Here is a 17,567-nt window from a genome sequence, read left to right as displayed (position 1 = left end):
TTCCAGCCACACCCCTGGTGAGCAAAAGGATAGGAATTTCAAGGGAACACCCAACGTCTTCCCTTTTAAAAGTGTCAGCTGTCGCTAAAGTAGGGTGGTGGCATTTTTCCAGGGTAGGCCGGAGGACGGGGTCTGGCACTGGGTGCCTTTTCCTCCCAAGCCAAATATCCACCACCCCCATCCCACCCGCGGCTTCTTCCGCCCCGCTAGGCTCCGAGCCTCAAAGGGGAAGGCGTGGGCACTCCGGGGCAGCGCCCTTCCACGCCCTGCCACCTACCGTATCGCTGCCCGCTTCATGGCACTCCACTGCCTACCCACGGGTGGACAACCAAGGTCCTCCCGGGTAGAGACAAACCGGTAGCAGAAGAGCGTGAGCGTGAGGACACCTCCAAACACCGGCAACCGCGCCGGACTGAATCTTGGTTCCCACCTTCTAGGTGACGCCACAAGAGGGCCCGGGATAGGGAGGGCCTCACTGCAGGAAGGGCGGGGCTGCGCTGCCCGGGGTAGGGCTGTGCCGCCAGGGGGCGGGACTTCTGCGTAGAGAATGGCGGGTCCTGCTATTTGATTGGTCTGCAGCTGGAGACTGGAGACCGAGACAATGGAATTTCCCACTCAATCAGCTAGGTGGGGTCGGAGACTTATTTATAAGCAGGGCTCTTCCCTCCATTGTTAAGTAAATGAACCACTCAGCAAAGCACCTCGTTCCTCCACCTTGGTAGAACTCTTTTATTTTTGACACTTGAACCTTTACTCCCAGTCTGTAGTTCTTGCCCTTGGCATCATATGAGCAGCTTTTCAAAATATGGGTACCCTGCTTATTTTCCCAGAAGTAGGAAGACTGAGGCAAGAGAATTGCTACCACTTAGAGGCCAACCAGGGCTGAAGTGAGGTTTAGGCCGTAAGAAATAGTGTCCCTGTTTTTATTTGACGTTTTGGTTTTTAAAAAGATGAAGCTTAGTAAGAAAAATTAAGTTGAAGAGAATTTCAAGGGAGGCCCATTCTTGTTATCCAAGCAACCCAGGAAGCTGAGTCTGGGAGATCACAAATTCAAGACCTGCCTGATTACAAAGTTCTAGGCCAACCTGTGCAGTTTACTGCGCTCCAATCTCAAAATGAAAGGTTAAAAAAAAAAAGGATTGAGGGATAGAGCTAAGTGGCAGAGTGTGTATGCCTAGCATGCCAGAGTCCCTGGGTTCAAGTCCCAATTCCAAAAAAGGAGAAAAAGGACAGAAGAAAGGAAGTTTTCAGAATTAGGCATGATGGCACATTCCTAGACTCATCAATTATGAGAAGGTCTAATTTACCTCCGAGGAATTCCCTCACTCAGACACATGGCCAGGTGCTGAGTCACAATCTACTAATTATACAAGTTTACTTAAGTGACCCTTCATGAGACTCCAAAGCATTTTCTTAGAAAATAAGTCCTGAGCAATGAACCCCATAGACTCCACTGAAGATAATATCTAAAGTGAGAAATGTCTCACTACTTAGCTAATATTAGTTCTAAAGTCAGGAAAGCCCTATTAAAATCAGCCACCTAGCATTCATGTGTGTCTCTAGCTTAGTCCTTTAACCAGGCTAGAAAGATTAGTTAGCACACTTGTTCTTGCAGGGGAGCAGGGTTCCGTTCCCAGTACCCATGTGCCAGCTCCAACCACTTTCAGGAGGATCAGTTGGCCTCCTCTGGCCTCTGCAGGTACCAGGCCATACACATAGTATACATACATACATACATGCAAGCAAGCAAAGACTAATACACATAAAAATAAATGTGTTGTATTATTCTTTTAATGTCTTAGCAACCCCTATGTCTCATCGTTGTTCTTGTTGCCATTGTAAGACATTTAAGATGTATCACCGTTTGGAAAGCATGGATAGAAGGCAAAGTAAGTCACAAAGCCAGATAGAAAACATGTAACTGTGGAGAAAACATGCAACAATTATGCCATGATGAAATTCACTGTCCTTACACAAGTGATCTGCCAACTCACCATTTTCTTACTTGTGTTCCACATATAATGAAAAATGTAAAATGCCTAATGATAGATTAACGAATGCATTTTCACTGTCTTCACTACAAGTAGAACATTGAACTAGCTAAATGTTATACTATGTTACAGTTCACCCATGAAGTATGAATGAAAAGTATTAATAAACATAATCCCTTCTGCTAATAGAGATTCTGGATATCTGATTTAAATAAAGAATTTTCCTGGGAGTTTATGTCATCGGCTTTCAAGCTAATTTATGCTATGGTTTCATAGACTAGAGAAACTGTGTTTCTAAAATTGGCTCATTTCCTGTATTATATAGCTAACTCAAAAGTATCTAAATAAGCCGGATGTGATGGCACATTCCTGAAATACAAGGTTCCTGGAGACTGAGGCAAGAGATTCAGTCATTCTGAAGCTACCCTGGGCTTTGTAATGAATTCAAAGCCAGCCTCCACAAAACAGTAAGACTCTTTCTCAAAATAAACTAAAGGGGCGGGGCATGTTTCTGAGATGTTAGCACAGTGGTAGTATTCGCCCAACATGTGTAACATCCTGTGTTTGAGTCCTAATGCCAAAAAGTGGGAAAAGGATCCAGAGTAAATTAGGAGACTAAGTTAGTTTTCTATTGCTCCTGTGAAGAACCATTTCAGTGAAACCACCTTAGAAGTAGATCTGAAGGACTTTCTGAAATGAATAAACTTTCTCATGCTTCATTTATTTACCTTTTCAGAGAACATGATTTTATACTTTTCATTATGTGTATCTGGGTGTATATATGTGCATGTGAGGGCAGGGACCTGAGGAATCCAGAAGTGGAAGTATAGGTGGCTTTGAATCATTCTGAGTAATACATGTGAGTGCTGGGAACTGAACTTGTCTCCTTTGCAAGAAAAGTGCATGCCTGTCGTATTCAATGTTCTACTGTTAAAAGATACCATGACTGTGATGGGTGATATATGCTTGGCCCAGGGAGTGGAACTATTAGGAGGTATTGTCTTGTTGGAGTAGATATGACACTGTGGGTGTGGGCTTTAATACCCTCATCTGAGCTGCCTGGAAGCCAACCTTCTGCTAGCTGCCTTCTGAAAAAGAGGCAGAACTGTCAGCTCCTCCAGCCCCACATCTACCTGGACACTGCCATGCTCCCTCCTCGACGATAATCAACTGAACCTGTGAGCCAGCCCCAATTAAATTAAATGTTGTCCTTATAAGAGTTGTCTTGAAGGTGGTGTCTGCTCACAGCTGTAAAACCCTAACTAAGACAATGACCAAGGCAACTCTTATAAAAGAAAGCATTAATTAGGGCTGGCTTATAGTGTCAGAAGTTTAGTCCATTATCATCTGTCACTGTTCTAGTTGGTGGTATGAACCTGGAAGAATAGATCCTAAAAAGGAGGCAGACTACAGTCTCATGCAAAAGTCAACTTTATTTGGAGCATCAGACAACTTAGATTCTGAGGGTTAAGCAAAGTCATATGAGCAAAGTAAAACATGAGTTCAAGCTGTATATAGTTTCATGGACAACTCTATGCTTGGAGACATCATCTGAATAATAGTAAGATAATAGGTAATTGGAAGTAAACCCACTTCTATTTACTACACCTGGAGGGGGACAAGAAAGCACATTCCAAGACCAATCCTGTGCTTTGGAGGACCCAGGTGACTGGACTCATCCCATTTTCTTGAAGTTTTCTCACAAGCAATCAGAATTGTCACCCAGCTTCATTCATGGACTGTGTTCTCTACAATCATCATGGTGGGGAGCATGGTGGCATGTAAAGAGATGTGGTGCTGGAGAAGTATCTGAGAATTTTACATCCTGATCCATAGGCAGAGGGGGAGGGAGAGAGAAAGAGAGAGAGAGAGAGAGAGAGAGAGAGAGAGAGAGAGAGAGATTCCTCCAACAAAGTCACACCTCCTAATTTTTCTAATCTAATTATTCAAATAGTGCCACTGCCTGGTGACTACACATTCAAATGTATGACCCTATGGGGACCATTCTTATTCACCACCACAATGCCATTAACTTCTAAGTCATTTCTTTCTCCAGTCCTCTCATTCTTTTCTTTTCATATTATTTTTTTAAATACAATGAATTATATCATTTCCCCTTTCCTTTTAATTGCTCTAATTCTTCCATGTACCCTCTCAAATTCTGGGCCTCTTCATTTTATTATTGTTACACACACACATAAATACATAAATAAAACCTGCTAAGTATATTTAGTGTTGTTTGTATATGTATGACATTATGGCTGACCAAGTAAAGAGCTCATCCATGGGTAAGACTAATTTGCCCTTTCTCAACAACCATTAGTTGCCTGTAGCTATTTGTCTAGGGATGGTGCTCCTTAAGAGCTCCCCCTTCTGGGGCCTCAACCCTCTCAGAGGAGAAGGGGATGGGGGAATGGAGGAGGGATTATGGGAGGGGGTGACTGGGAGAGGGGGCAGTGATCAGGATATAAAGCAAACAAATTTTTTTTTTTATTTCCTCTTTCCACATTAGTTTACTAGTGGTTTCATTGTTTAGGCAGCCATATTATTGTAGTATGTGGTGTACCTTCCCTGTCATTTTTAGGAGAAACAATCTCACATCAGACTTCCTGATGATATAGTTCCAAAATCTTTCTGCTCTTTCCTCTTCAGTGTTCCCTGAGCCTTATACGAGGGAGTTGTGTTATCCACTGGGGATGTGCATTCCACATAAGTTGTTCTGTATATTTTGACCAGTTGTGGTTTTCCCTATGATCTCTGCTGCAAAGATAAGCTTCTTTGATGAGAGCTATGAAAGTCAGGCAAAGACGGCTTGTGAACGAGCACACTCTTTAAATATCAATAATTAACATGCTTGCTTCCCATTTGCTGCCACAGATCATGATTTAAAAAACAAAACTGAAGGATGTATGTGGGTCTCCACCCTGCCTTGGCACTCCATTCGAGGAGAGTAAACAGGAGATGCTAGGCTACACTCCATCTTCACCACCAACAGGGTGCAAGGGTAGGTGTGCAGCCTAAGATGAGGGTCCCAGGCCCCGGGAGAAACAAAGCAGGCTGGGGCCGGAGCTGGGGCTCCCAGACACCCAGAAGCCTCTGGGGATTGAGGAGGAGACTCTGGCATAGCTCAGGGGTGAGTGTCAGTGTCTGGAAAGCAGAGGGCCCTTCTGCAGGGGACTTATGTAGTGACCTCCCACAGTGGTTCTTGATGAGAGAGTCCTTACTTGTCCAAACTGTTTATTGGTAATGAAAAATGGTTACATACAACTTACTCAGGGTAGACCACAGATTAAATACCTTTTACACAAAGCAATGTCCAGGAAGGGAAGTTTATTGACTAAATCCCTGGGCTGGTCCATCTAGACATCTCATTAGCTTGGAGAACTCTGTGCTCTGTGACTAGTAGTCATAATCCTCATGTGCAGTGTCATGGTCATGGACTTCAGGACAGGAACCAGGTCAAGAATAGATGAAATACCTACTGTCCTCAGATACAAGAATTTACCAGGGTTTCTGAATCCGCTCAACCTTCCCAGTTTTTATCTGGTAACATGGTTCCACTTGCCCCACAGATGTAGCTCAATGGTAAGAGTATTTGCTAAACATGTGAAAGGTCTGTGTGGTTTGAATGAGAATGAAGTCCAGAAGCTCCACTGTTTGAATGCTTGGTACCAAATTGGTGGAACTATTTAGGAAAAATTAGGAGGTATAGCTTTTGGAGGTTTCTCACTGGGAGCAGGCTTGGAAGTTTCAAAGGATTCATGCTACCCCCAGTGTGTTCTCTGCTTTCTACTTGCTGTTCTGCCACAATGTTGTCACTATGCCATCATAGATTCTAACCCTCTGAAATGGTAAGCCTAATCAAACACTTCCTTTTATAAGTTTTCTTGGTCATGATGATTCATCCCAGCTGTAGGTTCAGTTTCCCCAGATAAAAACTATTTCTCTATACAGTTAAGAGCCCTGGCAGCTCTTCCAGAGGACTCTGGTTACTTTTCCAGCAACCACATGGCAGCTCACAACTGTCTCTAACTCCATTTCTAGGGGATCCAGTGCTCTCTTCTGGCCTCCTCAGGTATGAGGCACACAGGTGGTAGGTACACAGAGAGATATTTGCAGGCAAAAATATCCATATATATATATATAAATAAAATTACAGCCGGGCGTGGTGGTGCACACCTTTAATCCCAGCACTTGGGAGGCAGAGGCAGGCAGATTTTTGAGTTCGAGGCCAGCCTGGTCTACAGAGTGAGTTCCAGGACAGCCAGGGCTATACAGAGAAACCCTGTCTCAACCCCCCCCCCTCCAAAAAATAAAAAAATAAAAGTACTTTTTAAGAAAAAAAATGATTTCTCTGATGAACTCTAATCAGTAGGTCACATGCTACTCATTAAGCCTGGCCGAAAAATAAGTCATGTGGTCAACTGAGGATGTCTAACATTCAAGCCAGTGTTCTATCTCAGAGGAATCACATTCCAAAGCTCATAGCTAATGCCTGGAGCTATGAATGTCCCTAAAATCAAATGGTAAACATAACATGCTTAACTGCAAGGTGTACTGGTTGTACTGTGCTTGAGGGCCAGTACCCAGCACAGCATGCAAACTGTTAGTTCAGAGAAAGAATAAGAAGTGAGGAATTAATCTGACAATAATCCTAGATTAAATATTATCCTAGAACCAGTTTCACCCAAGTGATTAAGAGATGATTAGTTGCTCCATCTAAATGTCATTTGCTGAGATTTCATCCTGACCTAACTGATTTTCTAATCCAGGCCGCCAATCATCGTTGTACTGAACAGGAAGTGAGTGAAATCAAGAAATGAATGAGTTCTGCTTGACTCAGCTCAGCTATTGTGCATGCATTAAGTTCAAGAGCTGTAAAGAAAACCTTCACATTGTAATCTTCTGTTCCCTATTTATCTTAAATCCTCACTACCCATGTTCTTGATGTTAGAAGTCCAGGATAGAGCTGATCTCATCACTTACTTAATCCCTTTACTATTTACCATTAATACCAACATCACTATATATTTTAAATTTTTTTTACAAAGAAAATGGCTTAGAGAAGTTAGAAGACTTGCCTAAAGCAGTAGTGGCAGAAGCAGAACTTTAGTCCTGGGCTCCTAAGACCAGAACAAGACCTTTCCAGTCACCTACCCTGTCTCTCACAGTCTAAATAGAAATTTGTATATGTGAGGAAACAAGACACAGTTTCCAATTAGTAAATTAAACTATGAGGCTTTTAAAAATAAAGGATACATAGTGCAAAAAACAGAAAAGATACTCAAACCATTGTCATGAATCATTTGAGCAAATTTCATTTGCAATTTGGGGCAAAGACAGATGGAACAATTCCATCTTGACTTTCCCTCTGTCTAGAGGCTAAACTTTATGGGATTAGTCTAAAACATATGTGAATAATATAAAGGAGCCAAATACTTCCTGAGAATCTATCTAGAAAAAAAATATAAAATGTTGAAGTTGGCAAGATTTCTAAAACACTGGTTCTATTACATCTTTTCCATAATGCTAAACTGCCATTCTGTGACCTTTTTCCCAGATTCTTATTCTTTAGCGCACTTATTTGTGGGATACTATATATATATATATATATATATATATATATATTCACAATTTGTGTATGTTTGTGTTTGTGTGTGTGTGTGTGTGTGTGTGTGTGTGTGTGTGTGTAGGAATGTGCTCATGTAGGAAGGTGCCCATAAATGCTAGATAGCAGATACCGGCTCTCCAGAGATGGAGTTACAGATGGTTGTAAGCCACACCATATGGGTGCTGGAAACTCAGTTCAGGTCTTCTGGAAAAGCAGCCAGCACTCTTATCCGCTGCACCATCTCTCCAGGAAGCCCTTTTGTTATTAAATGAAATGTCGAACTAGTAGCTTCTTCCTAGAAGCTAGCCTTGATACAATACAGAACAAGTGTTGTTCCATTTTTGTGTGTAGACCTAATGTGCTTTATATTCTTGTCATCTTACTACTTTCTCTCCACAATTTCTACTTCAAGGTGAACTCAATTACACATTGCAGTTTTAAGTGCCACAACAGGGTAGTACCCAGAAGGAATGTTCTAGAAACCTATACTACCATACACAGATGCAAGACTCTATTCCATGTGCCTTATGAAGGATGTACCTGCCATTGTAATAATAACAACAGCATTTCCTCTTAGTTCAGATATTGGGTAAATATTTCTGGAAGCAGATAACAGGGATAGATGGCCTCCCAATCCAAACTTCTTACTTAGGCAAGTTCATCCCTGATTTTTTTTTTTTTTTTTTGATGTCTGAAAACCAGCTGATGATCTACTAATATCCTCATCATTCATTACCTTTGTTACTAAGGAAAGCAATAATGCCAAGCATTGCTGGGACTAGGGTTGGATGAGTGAGGCATAAGCCTTGATTGTAAATTTTGATTGTCAAAAAAATCACATTAAAGTATTTCTGTCTTCTTTATCTTTTTGTGCCTACTAAACGTTTGCCATCAAAGAGAATGACACACTTCCCTTACCTATTTTTAGTGACAATTCACAAGTTAAAATGACAGCACCATTAAGGCCAAGAACTTGTATTAGCCAAGAAGCCTCAGCTCATTTCCAGACAGATTATATTTCGCAGCTGGCTTTCAACTCAAAATCTGCCTGTCTTAGTTTCCTAAGTAGCTGAGATTACAGGTGTATCACATTGTGTTCTTATTTAGAACTCAGTTTGAATCATAGCCTTCTAATTCTATTGGAAGATTCATCTGTTTCCCCTTAACATCCTACCCTCAGACACAAAGAATTTGTTGAATCTCATCAAGGTAGAGACTTTCACTTTGCATCCAAGGCCTAAATTTGATGACTAGTTTCTGCCTTGTTCTAGAACATACATAGCTAATCGCTAGGCAAAAATAGATCAGGAAACAGGGTGCCAAAGCTTTACAAGTGAAGAAAACATAGCTGGAATTGTCTATTGCTGGCTAGTGCTTTAGTCCCAAAGCATCAGGGGCTAAAGCCTTTTCATGAAAAACAATGGGTTTTCCATTCTAAAGTTGTGGATCTTTAAAAGCTGGCTTCGGAAAACTCATTTTAAGAAAGTCAACAACCAGAAGCAATTCTTTAAAGTCAATAATTGGACTGGGATGTAGCTCGTTTGTTAGAATGTTTTAATAATATGCACAGGGCTGGTGAGATGGCTCAGTGGGTTAGAGCACCCGACTGCTCTTCCGAAGGTCCAGAGTTCAAATCCCAGCAACCACATGGTGGCTCACAACCATCCGTAACGAGATCTGACTCCCTCTTCTGGAGTGTCTGAAGACAGCTACAATGTACTTACATATAATAAATAAATAAATCTTTAATTTATTTAAAAATAAATAAATAAATAAATAATATGCACAAAGTCTAGGCTTTGTTCCCCAGAAGAGCTGTAATCCTAGTGCTCAGGACATAGAAGCAGGAGGACAAGAAGTTCAAGGTCATCCATTCTCAGCTACATATTAGGTTTGTAGTCCTAGGCCAACCTAAGATACTTATGAGTCTGGTTTTTTTAAAGTCTATTCTTAGAGAGGATTCTACTAGGTTTTTACATTTCAACGAAAGTTTAACAATTGGTTTACAAAAAGTACAAGACTTTACATCCATAAGTAAAATGGCAAGTGTATTCAGGGATCCATCTGCTGTCTTCATTTCGCAGATGAAAACACATTCAGACTGAGAAATTCCCTGCACATCTTGCATTGGACATTTCAGGGAGTGGAAGGGGAAGAGAAAACAAAAATTTGACATTATCTACCAAAAAGAGAAAAAGCAATTATTGAGGGTTCAGGAGATAGCTCAGACCTGGGTTGATCCCCCAGAAACCCTGCCCTTTTGGGGGGGGGGGGTGTTCTGCTTTTGTTTTTTAGAACCAGATGCTGTAGCACTCTTGTAATCACTATGCTAGTGTTACAAAGCAGGCAGATTTCAAGTGCTCAGTTGTCAGTCTACTCTGCAAGCTTCAGGCCAGGAAGAAACTGTGTGTCAAAATAACAAAGTGGACAGTGCCTAAGAAATGACTCAAGGTTGATTTCTGAACTGTACAGTAATGCACACACTCAAAAAGCAACACTGGATCATGATGCATGCAACAAAGTCAAAAGCAATGATTATGTGGCAAAAAAAATCTTTGTTTATAAGGGTTTATAACTTTTGGAAATTGTTCCCTCTTTCTTCGATGGGTTCTGAGAATTTAACTCGGGTTGCCGGGCTTGCCCAGTAAGTGCTTTTATCCACTAAGCCATCTCATCGGCCCCCATTTCTTTACAGAGTGGAATGAAATGGCATGCATGAATATACCTTATTTGGCTCATCCATCCTTCCATGGACATTTATTTTGTTTCTCCTTTGGGGCTACCATGAATTGTGCTGTGATTAATCTTGTACAACTTTTGAATCACTTTTTATCTATAATTTTAAGCTCGCACAACAGAGAGTCTCTAAGGTCTCTGCCAGTTCTAATATACCATATCAAGGGCAGAAGAAGAAATGTAGTAATTTCAGATTTTTAAACCTGTATACTATAATGCAAACTGTATACTAAAATTTATAGGAGTCTTTTGATTATTTATGATACAACAAATATAACTATGTGAGTACAGCTAGTTAATCAGTACTGTTTTCCTGCACCGAATAATTCTCTCCAATGACTTCTAGAATGTTTCATCTTAAATGCCACTTCTCCACATTTTCAGTTTGTACACCTTGGGTTGGCTTTTCTCAGGCTTTTATGTCTATGCCTGCTCTCACTCAAATCTATGAAAATCTCTTTTTTATCTATCTCACTCTCTCTCTCTGTCCCCCTACTGTGTGCTGTGGGAGGGTGTCCACGCTTGTAAACATGTGTTTGTGTTGGTGTGTTGTTGGGAATACAACTCAAAGCCTCGTGCATGCTGTGCAAGTCTATCTGTTTTGAATCTCACTTTCTCTTTGAATTTGGAGCCTATCCCCCAAGGAGCCTGTTCCTCCCTCATTCCTTTTCTCAGTATCATCAGCAAAACAATCAATGAATGACTTACATTTAGCCACAATTTATAGACGGTGACATATACTTCTAATCCCAACACTCTGGGGGTTGTGCTAAGAAAATCTAGAGTTTGAAGCTAGCCTGGGCTGTATTATTGTGAGATGAAAGAAAGAAAGAGAGGAGGGGAGAGGGAAGGAAGACAATGTATATGGGGATAAGAAAACTCCATCTTCGGTACTTTAAAAATACATAGAGCTAGTAAAGTAATTCAATTCTTCTGAATTCATTTATTGAGTTCCCATATGTTAAATCTTGAGCTGGGTACTGAGCCTAGACAGGTCAAAGAAGAAGAACTTATGAATCAAGTCCCTGTACTGTTGGTGTATGAATAGGGATATGGAGAAGAGGGTAGCTAGACTATCACAGATAAGGAATGCTAAGCTTTAGGCCATAGAGACAGCAAGTAGTAGCTTTTGACTCCCAGTTGTATGGGAGGCTGTGCTCAGTGAGCTAGAGCTGCCAGTGTTTCAAGGTTCTACATGAATAGCATTATTTAAATATTCACTCCATTCAGAACACACTGCCATGTTCTCTATGCTTCACAGGTTTCTTGGCCTTTCTTCTATTTGGTAATCAGAAAAGATGAAAAGAACAGTTGAGAAGGGGGCCATAAAAATAATAATTAAAAAAGATCAGCCTTGGGCTGGTGAGATGGCTCAGCAGGTAAGATCACCCGACTGCTCTTCCAAAGGTCCAGAGTTCAAATCCTAGCAACCACATGGTGGTTTACAACCATCCGTAACAAGATCTGACTCCCTCTTCTGGTGTGTCTGAAGACGGCCTACAGTGTACTTACATATAATAAATAAATAAATCTTAAAAAAAAAAGATCAGCCTTTATCTGCTGAGCTACTGTGTTCATAGGCATGTGTGTCTGTGTGTTCGCGCGTGCGTGCCTGTGCATGTGTATGTGTATATGTGCATGTGCACACACAGTTTTTTAAAGGGCTGGAGAGATGGCTCAGCAGTTTAGAACACGTTTTGCTCTTTCAATGGACCAGACTTTGATTCTCAGCACCCACATTGTGACTCAAAATCATTTTTAACTACAAATCTAGGGGATTTAACACCTTCCTGACCTTTATAGGCACCAGAAAGGCACATAGCACATACATGCAGGCAAAAGATTCATATAGATATAAAAACAAATCTTAAAACCAATCAAACAAACAAACACCAAAAGCAAGCAACAACAGCAGAGTTCCTAACTCCTAGGAATTCATCATTACCTAGAGAGAAAAATGTGGAAATGTAGACAAGTGTGTTATCATAACGTCTCCAGTGCACTGTTCACTTTTTCAGAAATAACAGCAAAGAATTCATTCTACCATGACAGAGCATGGGAGCCATGTACGTGATGATGCAGAACAGTGACCTAGAAAACCCAGAGAATATGACATTTGAGGGAATTGTGTACTTAGAAATAAAAGCAAAGAGTTTTCAAAAGAATTTTTTTAAATTTTCATATGTTCTTCTACATACTATCACACACCCAAATGCTCAGCTAATTAATGTACATCATTTGAACTAAAAGTACAGCCTCCAACATAAGATGATGTAAAACTGCAGCAGTTTCCTTACAACTGTGAAGTAACAGCACAGGCAAAACCAATGAAACTAACAGATGCTGAGATGCACCTGACATTGGGATCACCAGCCCACCAGACTCCTTCTAGTAAGAAGAATAAACCCTTGTATTTATAAACAAACAAACAAATGGATAAATAAATGTACCAATGAAACATGCCAGGTAAACTGTACTGTTATAGTCTAGTTGCCCACCTCCTGACAGCAGGGTCACCATCGCTACTAACCCAGATGAATCTTGCAGGGAAGCTACTCAAGCTATGAGTCTTCAATAGAAGTGAGAGGCAAAGGCCGGATATCCTCCTTTGCCTTACTCTTGGAGAACTTAGTTTGATGCTTTGAGTGAACTAACACACTTCTGTCAGGGTAACTCTAAACTCAGTGCCAACTCACTGAGGGAAATTGATGGCTTACTCACATAAACTTTGTCCTGGGGTAAACTAGTCTCAAACCATCTCTTCTATGTACCATTTTGTTCTAGTCAAATCACTTAGAACACGCACATCAAGTGCCTGTGCTAGATGAGGAACTCTGCTGAATCCTGGAGCAACAAGAATAAAAACAGGCTGGAGTGTAACTCAGGGGTTCAGGGCTTGTCTAGCATGGGCAAGGATCTGAGTTTCATTCCAGCACAAAAACATACATACACACACACATACATACATACATACATACATACATACACACACATAAAATAATAGTAATAGCAATAATAAAATGATGATGGTGTTAATGTTGTTGATGATGATGAATAAAGTGAAAGCAACAGTTTCTGACATGGAGGAAGCTTATGTCTGACTTCCTGGTTCGTTTCAGAGATGAAAAACAAGATCTGAACTTCTGACTTCTCCCTCTGGTCACATAACACCATACACCCTTCACTGAGGTACTTCACAGCTTTCATGGATTTTAGTTTTCAAGGCCCCAGTAAAGCCTTAAATCTAAGAGGATTTCCTGACTCCTTTACTCATGATCATCTACTTATGGCCTTAATTTCCTGTTCCAAAAAATCTGTACTTGAAAATTTTTGTATTATTGCTTTAATAATTGAATGTGTTTATCTTGGTACTACAGTGATGGTGTTATTTATCAAAGGCAAGAGTCACCTTTTAAACATTGGGGCTGGCATGAAGTTTATTCTCAATATCTAAGATTTTCTTAATTGAGGCTTGGGCATCCTTACATACTCCTGTAATGCTAGCTCTCAGGAGGCTGAAGGAGGATAAATTCAAGGGTAGCCCAGGCTACATAGCAAGATACTCTATCAGAGAACAGGAAACAACAACATCTAGTTGATTTGATGATGGAAACAAGATCTTTCACAGTCTAATAAAGACAGACAATGTTAGTTTGATACTAATTCAATTTTCAAATCTCAGCTAGATGAATTCAAATAACTGAATTCCAGGAGCATGATATAAAACCAGAAGAATCTACACTATAAATAATATTCCCATTCCAACTCATTAAAAATCAGGTCAATTACAGTGGCAGGAAAGATGGTTGATTGTACGAGAAAACTGCATCTTCTGTGATATGTCAACCTCAGAAGTACCCGCCAGAACTTCCTGAATTATATACCCGTTATTATTTTTTAAACTGCAAATACATCAAAATATCACACGCCAAAAATTAACCAGACTGAAAATCTACACAACTCTGCGCAGTTCCAATAGACATTTGGAATGGAAGCTTTGAAGTTTGACATTAAAATTTATACTTCCAGTATCAAATTTATTTTATGTACTTAACTGTCACAAAAACAAACAAAAAATACATGACATAATTAGAACCAGAAAAGCAGTGACCTTTAGAATCTCTTTCACAACCCGTTTCCATTACATGTGTGCAGCACATTCTAAATTGAACTGATTACCTCATCATCCATTAATCTAAATGCTTCAAGGTGTTTAAAAATTGAAAGGAATTTATTTTTTTATTGCCATAAATGGGTTTTTTTCTCTCTCTATTGCCCCGATTCTTGAACTTCAATGCCTCCTATTAAAAGCTTGTTTAACAGGGGAGTGCATTAAACAGGGAAAGAAACAGCATCTCTCCTTGGCTTATAATGCATGAGGGGACATGAGCACTAGCAGTGGGGAAAAGCTCAGCTTCTGTAGTTTATTCTCTCTGTAGGGGACCATAAAGATCTCTCTCTTTCTTTCTTTCTTTCTTTCTTTCTTTCTTTCTTTCTTTCTTTCTTTCTTTCTTTCTTTCTTTCCTTCTTCTGCCTCTTTGCAGGGTTGGGGCTCAGTGAAGTCCTTACGTCTTTTCAACTCTCTAGTCCCCTTCAGCCTGAAAGAACTGGATGAATGTCACTGAAGACTGTAGATAGGAAGAATTTCTTTAGACTGGGTTTTCCCTCTGTGCTGGGGAAAGACTAGTCCTCTAGCTTGTTCTGGTGTCTAGAGGGAAGTCTGGGGTACATGTTTTGGTTTCTGTTGCTTCTGTATTTTTTCCTCCGGTTTACAGCAGAATTTCTCCCCTTAGTTCTTCTAAAAAGAAGGAAAGCTAAAGCTCCCATTTAACTCCACCTACTTTTATGTGCATGAACTTGTTTTGGATTTTCTTAACCCCTGTTGTGATCCATTAGTCAGAACCAGGCATGCTATAGAAAGGCACGTGGCACTGAGTTCTTTCACTGAATAGAATTTTGTTGTTTTGTTTTGCAGTGAGAGGAGTGGAACTCAGGGCCTAGTAAATATACTAGGTGCCTAAGTGCTTTATCATTGAACTGTATCACCAGCCCTTGGTTCCTGAAGCAGGGTCTTCCTATATTGTCCACATCTCCCTATACTGGCCTCCACTTAAATTTTTTCCTGTTTTCACCTATATATTGCAGCAATTACAGGTGTCTGCTACGATGGCTCAACAATTTTTTGGTAATGTTGAGAATCCAGGAGCTTGTACAAAGTAAGAAAGTAGTCAGTGAGCTACATCCAAGCCCAAAGAGATTTCACCAAAGATATCCAACCAATTAATAAAAAAGGAAAATGTCCTATTGGTAGAACCAAAGCATGCAACCAAAGTCCTGAAAGCTCTGTCTCATTTACTACTGTGGTTTCTATATGTGGCACAGAGCCCAATACATTGTAATTACATAATAATGTGGCAGTTCTCATGTATTCAGTATTTATCTCAGTACTTACATGTTGAGAACGCATAATAAAGACATATTAAATAAATGAGGGATTAGCAATAGGCAACAATATTAATTGAGCACTCATTGATCAATTATCCCATGTAATTCTCACACAAAAAAAAGAAACATTATATCTCCATTTTACACATTAAAAAAAATCGCATCTCAAAGACATTAAGTAATGGTCCCCAAAGACATTAAGCCTAACAAGTAATAGATAGCAAGCATTTTCCAAATGGTTCTTATCAGATGTGTAATTAGTTGTGTCCTTCTCCACCAGCAGGAACACTCGACACCCCCGCCTTGCTGGGGGAAACTGGTGATGAGAGAAGATCTGAGGAAATGGTAGGCTCATGACCCCAACGGTCTATAACAGCCATCACCATTGGAACAGGCTTCTGCCAAGTCAGTGGATCCAAACTTGGAAACAATAAATCATCCAGAAACCGAAACGATCACGGGTCTCAGCCTGCAATACTCAAGTTCTTCTCTCATGTACACATTCAGCATTTTCAAGGTCTTCAAACAATGTTTCTTCCTTTTTGACTTGTTTCTGCTTAAGGACAGATGTCTTCTTACTTTACCAAATTAGAAGGTGATGATTAAATACAGGATTTCAGCTTAATTGATGGTTTACAGTTAACATATTACAAACAAAAATGTCAAGTCACGTGTGGTGACACATGCCTGGCATCCTACCACTTTCCAGACAAGCCTGAGCTACATTGTGACCCCTCCCCCTCTGCAGCACACACCCAAATGGCATAAGGATTACACCTATTTTGTACTAGGAGGAATAGTTGTAAATGGCCCAACTGGTTTAGAAGTTATTCCCAACCTGTTTCATCTTGCCCTTACATTTGATCATTCATTTATTTTTTTAAAAAAACGTTTTTTTCTGTAATTAGTATGCAATATATTGAGTTTCCATGTGACATTTTCATAACATTATACTTGGTTGTTCTTTCCCCTCTACCTCCTTGGCCTATTTCTCTCCCTCTTCTTGCTGGTTCCTTTCCTTTAAAAATAGTGCCTTCTCTGACTTGCATGTAACATATATTCCATTGCTATTGCTTGTTTTCTCTCCTTACTCTCTAATTATTGCCCTTTTGTGACACACTGGACTTCCTCGGTGTCTTAGTCGGTGTTTTATTGCTGTGAAGAGGCACCATGACCATGGCAACTCTTATAAAGGATGACATTTAATTAGGCCTGGCTTACAGGTTCAGGAGGTTCAGTCCATTATCATCAAGGCAGGAAGCTCGGCAGTGTCCAGTCAGACATGGTGCAGGAAGAGCTGAGAGTTTTACATATTCATCCTGCAGGCAGAAGAAGGAAACTGGGTGCCACACTGGACATAGTTCGAGCAAAGGAGACCTCAAAGCCAGTCCCTACCTGTTTCACACTTCTTATAACAAGGCCATACCTCCTAATACTTCCACTCCTTATGGAACTATTGGAGGCCAATTACATTCAAAGAACCAAGCTAGGGAATAGTAAATATGCAATGATTCTTACTTTGATGGCTTCTAAAGTCTGTCCTAAAGGGTGTACAATTGTGACACATCACAGAGGTCACATAATCAGTGCTATTGCCCTTTGCTTGAAGCATTTTATCTGCCTGGCCAGACATCATGGAAACAAGGTCCAATCAAGAACATATCACCTAGAATAAACTATTTACAACCCTATCACACTTTAGAATCAGATCTCACCATCTATAATAGAATCAACCTTCAACTGTAAGTCACACTTGGAAATATTTTTAAAGAAAGTTTAGAGAA

General features: G+C 40.3%; 1 protein-coding gene across 2 annotated transcripts in view; it reads right to left on the bottom strand.

The window, feature by feature from the left end:
* The window catches only part of Acot9 (acyl-CoA thioesterase 9), a 35,212-nt gene extending 34,703 nt beyond the window's left edge, over positions 1 to 509 (bottom strand). For both annotated transcript variants that reach the window (NM_001313718.1, NM_019736.4), the window contains exon 1: positions 278 to 509. Coding sequence is in view for 1 of the 2 variants with exons in the window: in NM_019736.4 (NP_062710.2) it covers positions 278 to 297 (20 nt within the window). In the remaining variant the exon portion in view is untranslated. The remainder of the gene's footprint in view (positions 1 to 277) is intronic.
* Positions 510 to 17,567: the final 17,058 nt, after the last annotated feature.

This window comes from Mus musculus, chromosome X (genome assembly GCF_000001635.26).
Source record: "Mus musculus strain C57BL/6J chromosome X, GRCm38.p6 C57BL/6J".
Classification (NCBI taxonomy): domain Eukaryota; kingdom Metazoa; phylum Chordata; class Mammalia; order Rodentia; family Muridae; genus Mus; species Mus musculus.
The sequence above is the reverse complement of the archived record's forward strand: the minus strand, read 5'-3'. Positions and strand labels throughout refer to the sequence as shown.